Below are 10,770 nucleotides of genomic sequence, written 5' to 3' on the forward strand. Positions count from 1 at the left end.
CTGTTAGTGTTTATCACAAAGATTTATTACAACTACTACATGGCATCTGACAAGCACAATATTCTTTCATACTGAAAGATACCAGACAAGTTCAAGTGGTGTTCGTCTGTGTTTTCAGGAGAAATTCGTGAATGAGGGCTTCGACATGGAGGAGTGTTGCTCTGAGGTGCACCAAAGCAAAGTAAGTTGAGAGAAGGACCTTAGGAAGTTATCAGTTATTCAACGGTTAGCATAATTTTTTAAGCTATAAGTGACCAATTTAGTTTTTCATGATATTGCTTTGTCTTTTAGATGGACGAGCACATTCGTAAAGGTTATGCTCTAAACTCTATACTCAACGAGCTGTTTGAAGAAAAGGTAGGGTTTTAGAGAAATAAAATGGCTTTTAGTTACGGGTTTTTTTTTTTCTCTCAGTAATCAGTTTTTTAATCTGTTTTTTAGATTTCTACTCAGAAGAAAAATCACTGGATACTTGGACCTGAGGACCTCAATGATACTCTTGTTCATGATTTTGAGATTGAAGAAGCAGCATGAGCTTTGCATCAGTGCCTGCATGGTTGTGCATTTACCTTTGAACCAAAGTTGCAGGTGAAAGTGCAGTTTTTAAAAATGACTTCAACTAATAATAAACTGTTGTAAATATGTGTTGTGTTCTTAAGCGTATTAAAATGTAGACCCAGAGTAGCCAAACTACTTAATTTTATTAGAGAGAGATCCCTCCGTTGCTAAATCATGTTTGACAATATTCGGTTTGGTGATCTGTGTATGTGTAAAAGCTAGGCTATGCTTGTGAGGCCCAAAGTGTCCTCACTATTCAAAATGTCCTTTTATAATATAGTGAAACCTGTTGAACAACAACTAGTGATTTGGACCTCGCTAGATTTAAAAAAAAAAAAAAAAAAAAGTTTATAAATTGGCCAAATTATGTGTAAATTAAGTGATTTGCACAGTTTTCTGTGAGGGTGTTGGGGTTGGGTTGAATGAGGTGATATCATTTAACCTGGTATAAAAACAATGGAAGTCTATGAGCTGTCTGCACTTACTTAAACAAGCATCTGTGTACCTACTTAATTTTTTGGGCAAAATTGTACTTAGAAGTGGTATAAATCAGACAACCACCGTATGGGAATGTCCTTATTTGTAAAAATGGTATAAAAAGTTTTAAGTTAAGGTTAGGTTATAGTGTTTATAACAAGCTGTATATGAAAACCGTAGACGTCTGTGTCCCTATTTATATAAGTGCGTGTGAGACAGGACCAGGTTTTGCCTATATTGTCAGGATCCTTCACAATGGATACTTGTACAATAATAATAAAAAAAAAGTGCACAGAGGTTTGGTTTAGCAGATATTTGCTCAGTATAAAAATTAAAGAAGTTAGTGGAAATTCCCCTCCATGGTAGAAAGATTTGCATGTGTTGTATTGTTGCATTCTGAGCTATATTGTTGCGTTTTTGTTTTATTGGTTTCTAAGAAGGAAGCAAGAGAATCTCAGACCTGTTCCAGAGTAAAACAAGAGGATCTGATACCTTTGGTTTGTAATGGATTGTTTTCTGATCCCTCTCCCCAATCTCTCATAATGAATTATGTTGCAGACTTGCATTATATGGCCTTGTGTTGAACTGATTGCTAAATAAGCTTATAGATGAATAGACATCTCCTGTCTGTATGAAGCTATGCAGTATGTACTGTACAGTACTATGATGTGTTCATTGTAGGTCTGAGCATTAGTTGTGGATTCAAAAATAATTTTGGTGGGTGTTTTCTATATCAGCATGAAGAAGTGGTGTAGATCTGGTTGTGGTGTTTTAGATTGACTAGTTTGTCACCTGTTGACTGTGAATTGGTACCGGTGTAACTTGGAGCAAATGTCTATGGGGAAAAGCAAAAAAAACAAAAACGGTGTAGCTGAGCAGTTCTGTAGTGTTTACTGGGGTTTGTTATTTCTATAGTACTCTATTCCAGTAAAAGGAATTGATACAACAGAGGTGTGGAGCTTCCAGCGTTGCTTTTCACTACCCCAAGATTGTGGTGATTTGGTTCCCTGCTTTTGTCTGGACTCTCTAACAATTCTGCCTTTGTTGTAGCATGCAAGCATTCCCATAATGCTAAGCTTTTAAATAATAAATGAATACTAAAAAAATAAAATGGGAAATGATATATGATTAAATAAATGATGTAAAGAGAATTGTGAATGCACTTGAAACTTGCTGTTTAAAAAAAAATGACCCTGACAAAGGTCTTCATTATATCTCACTTTCAGATTGCCTCCATATTAAATAAATAGGCTATACACCGGTGTTAGACATAGAAATCCAATACTTTTATTTTACATTCATACATCTATATTTTACAATAAGCTTAATGCATTTTTTTTATTTAAAAAAGCCCAATCCCAAAACAAGTCCTGAAGATGTATAGCTCACGCAATGAGTTGCATTTTTTTTCTTAAAGTGTGTGAAAAGCATTTATAAAGCACACATGCACACACGCGCAGTCATGGCGTCCTTCTGTCACACATTCTCGCATGTCTACACACTCAAAAAGGAAAAAAAAAGGACATGTTGCCCTTCAGTTGTACCTTAGTAGAGTTGGGCTGAATGAAAAGAAATTCAGACACCATTGAGAAAGGCACCTTGAGTACACAGTGTATACACAGACAAAAAGAAAATAAAGACAATAGTATAACCTTTTACTGTAGCTTTTAGAACAACAACAAAACTGTAAACCTTCACTTGCCAAAAGAAATAAAAAGTCACGTTTCTATACAAATACATCTGAAGCAAAATATCTCCTTGGTCATAACATAGCAGTACCTTTTCTTTTTTCTTTTTTTTCTTTTTTTTTTATTATTATCATTATTATTACTTTTGAATGCATATGTTACCATGTAATTCCAGATCGGCTCTGCCAGCAGAGAGCAATCTTGATGTAAAGTAATTACACTTTGTCACAATATTTATGCAGTTACCTACATAGTGAAAGTTTATCAGCGGCAACCCACCTCATGCAATGTTTTCCATTTGAGAGAGCAGCCATCATTCTCAAAAGTACACAACAAAAACCAAGTAAGATATTCAATGCTATAGTCACAGTTAGGAGTTCCTCTTATAAGACAGAGGTCGTTCCAACATAGTGTAACCTGTACATTTATATATAAAAATCTATAGACACACAATTCTTTGCGAGAAATGCGTTTGACTTCCAACTTCGATCAAAATCCCCAATACCTTCAGAAAAGTATGTTTTGTTTTGTTTTTCATTAGAAAATACTGTATTTTCAAAAACCGGATTTAAATGTTTTACATTCCATCCTTCTTCCAACAAAATAAAGCTTTTTTATAACTCAAATTGTAAAAACGCTCCCAACATTAATATATATATTCATATGTAAATATAAACAATAAAGTGACTACAAGAGACCATATTGTGGTTCTATGTTCAAATGTAGAGGAAACCCGTTTAGACTGGCATTTCATGCCAGTTTTTTTTTTTCTTGTCCGAATAACACAGTGTGGCACTAAAATTTTGAATGATTGTACAAGTCAGGTCATATAATGCCATGGTCAGGTCTGCCCCAAAGTGCCTGCTCAGCATGCCTTCGTCAAGTCGGTCGGTAGGTCTGTCGAGGACATGCGATATTGGATCTTGGTATTGGTGATGGCGCCATGCTTCTGCCGGAGGTGTAACCGCAGCTGACTCTTGTGGCGAAAATGCAAGTTGCATTTCTCACACTGAAAAACAAACATTTATGATGAGGATGAATGCTTTTTCACTGTATAGATATAGCTATGATATCACTGTATATATTCTTACATGATAGGGCTTTTCTCCTGTGTGTATTCGCAGGTGGCTTTTCAGTGTCTGCAAATGGCGGAAACGAGTGCCACAGATCTCGCATGGATATGGCTTCTCTCCGGTATGAATCAGAACGTGAGCCCGAAGGTGAGCGACCTGTGCAAAAAAAGGTTACGTTATTCTTTTCAAATTCTTTTTCTATGTCTCTACAATTGACTGTAACTCAAAGCACTCACCTGCACAAATCTAGCGCCACATGTCTCACACTTGTATGGCTTTTCTCCTGAGTGAATCCGTGTGTGGGTTTTGAGGTTTGCTGGTCTGTTGAATTGAGCCCCGCAGATATTGCATCTATATGGTTTCTCTCCTGCAGCGCAAATGAAAGGAGGTTAAGCAAAACATCGAACGTGGAAGCCAAAATTACATTTGTAGCAGCAGCTGTTTATTTTTACCGGTGTGAACTGTTTTGTGACTGGCAAGGTTTCCCTTGTAGCGGAATGCAGCTTGGCAACGGTCACATTTGTATGGCTTGTCGCTGTGGACCTGAAGCGTGTGGCGTTTCAAGGCTTCCTCCTCTGCAAACTTGGAGTCGCATTCATTACAGAAGTATGTTCCATTTTCTGTAAGGCAAAGGAGAAATGGTTTTAGGTTGGTTTTGGAAGACGCAAACAGGTTCTTAGGAAACTATTTAGAAGAGTATCTTACCACAGCTGGAATCAGAGTACTCGGAGTGCATCTCAGACATCTCCTCGGCCAGACGTGAGGCGGACGTGTTGGGACAGATGTCAGAGTGCTGTGGAGACTGGGAGCCGCAGGACGAGCACTTTAAATGGCTCATATACAGAGAAGAGTGGCTGTCGCTGTTCCTCTGCGATCCCTCCAGAGTTCTGATGAGGAGAACGCCACATTTTAGGTCTTTATGCAGAGGAATTCACTCTAATTTTTATAGGATATTGAATGAATTTCACACGTTCCTCCTAAGAGGTAAATCCTCTGTGTGCTTTAAGAGGATTGGAATGGATGAAGAAAAATTCAATCTGGCTTTGTGGAGGTGGTGGGTGGAGAACCGTTTCACAAAATACAAACCGGCAGTTCTAAACTTTATTGCATTAGGAAACAAGATCTTCTTATCTGTTTCTGTATACATACTACAGGATGACAGCTTTTCAGCTTTTAAAAAGTTTCCATAATCAACTCACCTGTTGATTATGTTGTTCAGGCGACTGGCCTGAGGCACAGTGAAGTCCTCGCCTTGCTCGCTAATCTTTGTCGTTGCCTTCGAGTCGGGATGTTCAGAGTCAACGTGGTGAAGGAAAGCAGATAAGCCCGACCTTGGTGGGGAGTGCATTCCAGGGTCACGTGGATTGGTGTCCTCCTCCTTGGAGCTCTGATTGAGCACAATGAACTTGTATTTCTTCCAGTTGCGAGCTTTAGGGTCTTGTGTACCTTGAGAGGTTGGAGGTTGCGAGGCTTGCGCGAGGGCGGCGTTTTTGCTGCTGCTCGATTCCGTCGGGGAATTGGGCTGGCAGTCTGATTTGAGGGGGCTCTGAGGGCTGCTCATCAGGGTTTTGCGTCCATTGGAGGATATGCCCATGGAGTAGTGTTGGTGGCTCAAATGTTCCTCTGCCAGGGAACTCTGCTCTTTCCCAGTCTCTCTCTGCTGCTCTTGGGCCAGGCTTGTGAAGCCATGTTTCCTGGAGCTCATCCCGATCGAATGAACCACTCCCTCCAAGGTCTCCTGCTTCATTTCTGCATCTCTTCCCAGCTCCCTTGAGGAGTACGAGCCTGCGTGGCAAGCTGTTGTGCTCCCGCTGGTGGTGCTGCGGGTGAAGTCGGCCAGCACAGAGTTGTTACCGTCAACCGGAGAGCAGTGTTTGTGATGGATGATGCCTCCCTTTGAGAAGTCTGAGAAAGTGTTTTTGGTGTCTGTAAGCTTGCAAAGAGGAAAAGGGAAACCTTGCATGGGAAACTGGCTGTACAGGTATGAGCTGTTAGGAGCGTTGACCCCGTTAAACATGCAAACACCATAAGGTCTCCCATCTCTGAAAGTCGCTGCCCGTCCAGAAACATTATCCATCATCTCATGGGGTCTGTAACTGTGAACGTCTTGAGGTAAAAGCAGGGGGCTGACCAGAAAATCCTCTCTGGGAAGTTTGATGGAGGAGTCACTGCATGGAAATATGGAGCAAATTAAAGAACCTGTTTTCTCTCCAAAAACTTTTTCTCTTTCCATTTAGCATTCTGTATTTTTAAGCACTAAGAGGTCATTTATAAACAAAGCAAATTATACCTGGACTTTATGAATCTGTGGCAGGTGTCGACAACGTGGTCCATCTGTAAGTAGATGGCTGTGTTCATGATGGCCATGATAAGGCTCTCCTTCAGTGTGAGACGTGAAGTGTACATAAACTCCAGAAGGATTGCGAAACCCTCTGGGTCAACCTTTGGGTCCAGACTGATGGCGTTCAGGTTACATTTGTGTGAATCGGTAAAGATTGAGTAGAAGAGCCCACTGTTGAGAAATTATTTTAGTTTTAGTCACACTTTAACATATTTCCACCATAAGCAAGCATGTAACAGAAATACAAATAGCCTTCAAATGCACCTGCATGCCATAAGGACTGTTTTGTGCGCTCGAAACTGTTGTCTGTTGACCAGAATCGTGACATCTGTGAGGATATCTCTGCTACGCAGTCGGTTCAGGTTGAGCAGAACATCACTTGCATGACGCGTGAATTGGATGCAGCTGTCGGCTGCACAAGCCATTTTTTCGAGATCTGTTAGGAGAAACAGTGAACCATGAATGATGTAATCGGTGCTCATTGAACAACGTGCTAAAATCAGAAAAGTTGGGTATTATTCTAACATCACAGGAATCTTTAAAGCTTATATTAGCTGTTGAAAACTTCAGAAACAAAGGCAATGCTGTTGTTCTTTGCTTTTTTTAGGGAGTTATGTCAAAACGTCTGTTAAAAATAAAGCTTTAATCAAGTTATGCATCAAAAATTTGTCAATGTGTACCTCCTCTGCTTTTTCTCCGACAAAGGAACACAAAAGGAGACGTTATGGAGAATGACAGCCTCAGTCGCCATTCACTTTCATTGCAACTTTTTTTTTTTAATACAATGAAAGTGAATGGTGACTGAGGCTGTCATTCTGCCTGACAACTCCTTTTGTGTTCCACTGAAGAAAGTAAGTCATTAGGGTTTGGGACAACAGGAGGGTGAGTAAATGATGACAGACTTATAATTTTTAAGTGAACTATCCCTTTAATCTGAAAATCAATTACATGCATAGATCTCTCTCTCCGGTAGGTGGCGACAAATGATGAAAATATTTAGTTAGAGAACTGACGTCCATCCACGTGCAGTAGTTCTGTCAGGTCTGAGAATCATTTTTCATCCTACCTAAAATTATTATCTTTTATCTGAACACATTTATAGAAACTTTAATCAAGTTTTAACAGCTAAAATAACTCAGGTTATTCACGAAAAATGCACATTTATCTTATTATGTCCCAAGTTCACCGAAATGTGCATTTACACAGCTTTTGCCTTCTGAAGAAAATTGCTTCTTTCCCTGCGATTTTAAAGTCTTTTATGTTTGGAGAATAAACTCGAATGAGTCATGGGAAAATGTCATTAGGCTGTTTAGTGCAGTACTGTGGACCGATACACTACTGAGGAATGAGTGTAATAACAGACAAAGTAGAATGGACAACAAACACAACCCAAGAATTGGGTTAATACTGTAGAAGAGTTTATTTTTTAATAGATTCATTTTCTGACAACACATTTTCTGCTGTCTTACGTTCAGATATTGAACGAATCACCTCAGACGGCTCTCCCAGTCACATATGGCGCCTTGACACAAATATATAGTTTCACTGGACGCCTTTAAATAGTTAGGCGAACATTTCTCACATGTTGAACATTCAGTATTAGAGATTCTGTTTCCATTTGAGCCTACATAGCCTAATATCAATATCCCCGACCGCGCGCTGTCATGATGCCAAAGCAGCTTAATCAGCCCATGACTCTTGTAATGCTCTTGTGTGAGGAGGCAAATCACCCAGATGACCGGGAAAGGGATAGGGATTCCAACCACTGGACAAACAAATAAAAATTACACACAGAAACCACAATAACACCTGAATACACCAGCTCTTTACAACGTTTATGAAATTGTATTCTACTGACCAGAAGAACTTTTGTAGCCAGTATTGCATGTTTTGAAATACTTTTCCTTTTCCTTTAAGAAATCCTGAAGTTTTGCGTCCACGAGATGTCACCCAGTGACCGTTCTGAAGTTCAGCGGCACTAAACACAACGACAACACCTGCAACTCGCATATCAAGTCATATCTGGCAGTTTCGCCGGCATTTAGCTGTCTTAAATCACTAACAACGTATAAACAGAACGTCAGCTTCTCACGAATACAGAAAAGTATCATATGGCATATCACGCGCGCTCACTCTTGAGCTCTTATACATCTCGCATTCTTACTCTCAGTTTCCATCTTAAGTATTAAATCGTATTTCACACTTTTACCCTATGTAACTGAACGCCAATAAATGTGCTCACTCCAGGAATAGGATCACTCCAGGATCCACAACACTTCAGGACCCAAAACACGCAAACAGCGGAGAGATTTATGAGCCACTTGCTCAATGCCAAACAGCACTTTATAGCCTCTTTAAATATAGTCGATTTCTTCTTTTCAAATCTGTCCGATTATCCACATGGATCTCTACATCTTTCTATTATGGAGTATTTCTGACGAGAACAACTTATTTTAATATGAAACACCCAACACGTTGGCAACAATCACACATATATACACTGAGAAAAAACACATGACTGGAGAGAAAACTTGTGCAGGTCTGTTACGCTCGTGTTGTTACAAAGTGACAGCAACCGAACGATACAAACTTTTCTATTGCATCTCTACTGCCAAACGCTGACTGATCTTGTTGAAACACGATAAAGTGTAACAGTTCAAAATTCTCTGACCCTTTTTTAAATAGCCTATATTGATGGCTTGTGCACTTTAGAAAAACAATAATGACAATATCAGTCTCCGCGCACCAGAAAATCTTAAAAACAAATACCCTCAACTGTACATCTAAATCAGAAACCAACTCTAAGCTTAGGATGTGATTTATCCCAGCATACACACACTAAAAACACATTGTACACAGTTTTTGGCACAGGACAACAAGACCGAAACGTCAAGAGTAAGAGTGAGCGAGCGAGCGGGAGTGCAAACTCTGCTTTCTGAGCTACTTTTAAAACATGCGCTGAGAAAAAGGAGTGAAATCGTCGGATGTCTTCGTTAACGCTTCTATCTTTGTATTTGACCACGCAGTGCATAAATCCTAGTATATAATCGTATCCCCCATGTGCTATTTAGTAAACTTTGTAAGCCGTCTTGTTTGGTCGCTTTGGCAAAAACGCGCACCACATCTAAATTTTCACCCCTCTGCTGCACGTACTATTTACGACCCCACGATTCCGCAGTGAGGACTGACAGAGCATTGTGGTTCTCATGCAGGACAACCTGAACTGTCAAAAGCATTTTCACCAGACAGACCCACTACATAAACACTCTGCTCTAAAAACTGTCCACAAAAACACCTTCAAATCAGCTGAGATAAACATTTAACCATAAAATCCAATAAAACAGCCTAATGAACATGTGTGAGTAATGGCAACAGCGAGCCAGAGGAAAAGAATGTAAAAAAAATCACCTGGTAGTGCTTTCCTAGAAACTTCTTGCATCACCACTTCTAAGAACCCCAGTTCTAAGAATCAGGAGAGCTCAATTCTCGGAATTTGAGCTGGCGACCATACCATTTTTAGAGGACAGGGGAGTGTATTATTTTGCTTTAAGTTTGTATTTCTTTAGTTATTGTCAATAATTTAATTTCATACCATTAAACTTAAATAATAAACTACAATGTTTCTATTTTCGATGTTTAAAATGTAAATGTAAGAATCATTTTAGCGTTATGATTAAGAAAAATAGTTGCATTCAGTGTTTAATTCCTCCTTTCGGATGGACGCGCCCAGACAGAGACAGTCACGTGGCCAGAGAAAGTGGCTTACGTACGTTGTCTCTTTAGCCCAGCCTCAAAATACTCAGAACTAATTTGCTATTCCATGACATAAGCAAGGTGTCCATTCGTTGCCTTTCCCTGTATTAAACCCACGGCCATAACCTAGTCTATACAGAACATATCTGGATCGCTTATTCACACGGACACAGTTTGTTTATTTATTGTGTTATTTTTTGTGTTTTCCTATTATGTTACCTCTTCAAATCTGTGGACCTGCTGGCCAGTGTGCACAAGGGTTTGTTTGAACGGGATTATATATATATATGAACATTGAGACATTGTGCTTGAATACTGGTTTAACTGGAATGTCGCTAATTTAAACTTTGATTCTAACTGCTTTGTTCTCGTCGTGGTTTGTCTGTCAACTCTGTTAAACGACTGTAAATGCTACTGACGAACTACACTTAGTAACGGTTATTTGGCAAATAACATGTCGATAAATGTGTTTAGGTGATTGTGCTTCAGAGGAATATTGATAAATATTTATTGTGCTTTTTAAAACCACTTCGTTTCGGAATTGTGTAGTATTAATGATTTAACTGTCAGTGGGCAGCTGTAAAGTAGAACCTTACAGCACCGGTGCGCGAGCGCTAGTCTCGTGAAGATGCCAGTGACAGGCAACAATTGACTGACGAATTAATCTCATTCTTACGCACAACTCCTCATCACTGAGCCATATTTTTTTGGAGCCGCGCGTTCTATACGTACCAATTGATTCCGCATTCTCTGCTGTTAAAGTATCCACTTTATATGAAACTCAGAAAAGACAGCAGCACACAAAAACTGTAGTTCGTACAAACACTTGTTGTTTAGGCCCACGAATATGATGCTATTTTTGCCTAATGATACGTAGTCG

The 10,770-nt window shown here is 39.5% G+C and overlaps 1 protein-coding gene and 1 long non-coding RNA gene across 2 annotated transcripts; both read right to left on the minus strand.

Annotated features, from left to right (window-relative positions):
- Window positions 1-2,299: 2,299 nt before the first annotated feature.
- Window positions 2,300-9,671, minus strand: bcl6aa (BCL6A transcription repressor a). Its single transcript, XM_051896324.1, has 9 exons — window positions 9,546-9,671; window positions 6,402-6,573; window positions 6,087-6,308; window positions 4,996-5,964; window positions 4,502-4,683; window positions 4,249-4,416; window positions 4,033-4,163; window positions 3,815-3,952; window positions 2,300-3,732 (listed from the first exon to the last, which is right to left on the minus strand). Exons 1-9 carry the CDS (start codon window positions 9,574-9,576, stop codon window positions 3,589-3,591), a joined length of 2,157 nt encoding a protein of 718 aa, XP_051752284.1. The 5' UTR covers window positions 9,577-9,671; the 3' UTR covers window positions 2,300-3,588.
- LOC127514002 (uncharacterized) lies at window positions 6,581-9,538 on the minus strand. Its single transcript, XR_007930545.1, has 3 exons — window positions 7,996-9,538; window positions 6,965-7,902; window positions 6,581-6,876 (listed from the first exon to the last, which is right to left on the minus strand). It is a non-coding gene; the product is annotated as an uncharacterized LOC127514002 (long non-coding RNA).
- Window positions 9,672-10,770: the final 1,099 nt, after the last annotated feature.

Source organism: Ctenopharyngodon idella, chromosome 6, assembly GCF_019924925.1.
Source record: "Ctenopharyngodon idella isolate HZGC_01 chromosome 6, HZGC01, whole genome shotgun sequence".
Lineage (NCBI taxonomy): Eukaryota > Metazoa > Chordata > Actinopteri > Cypriniformes > Xenocyprididae > Ctenopharyngodon > Ctenopharyngodon idella.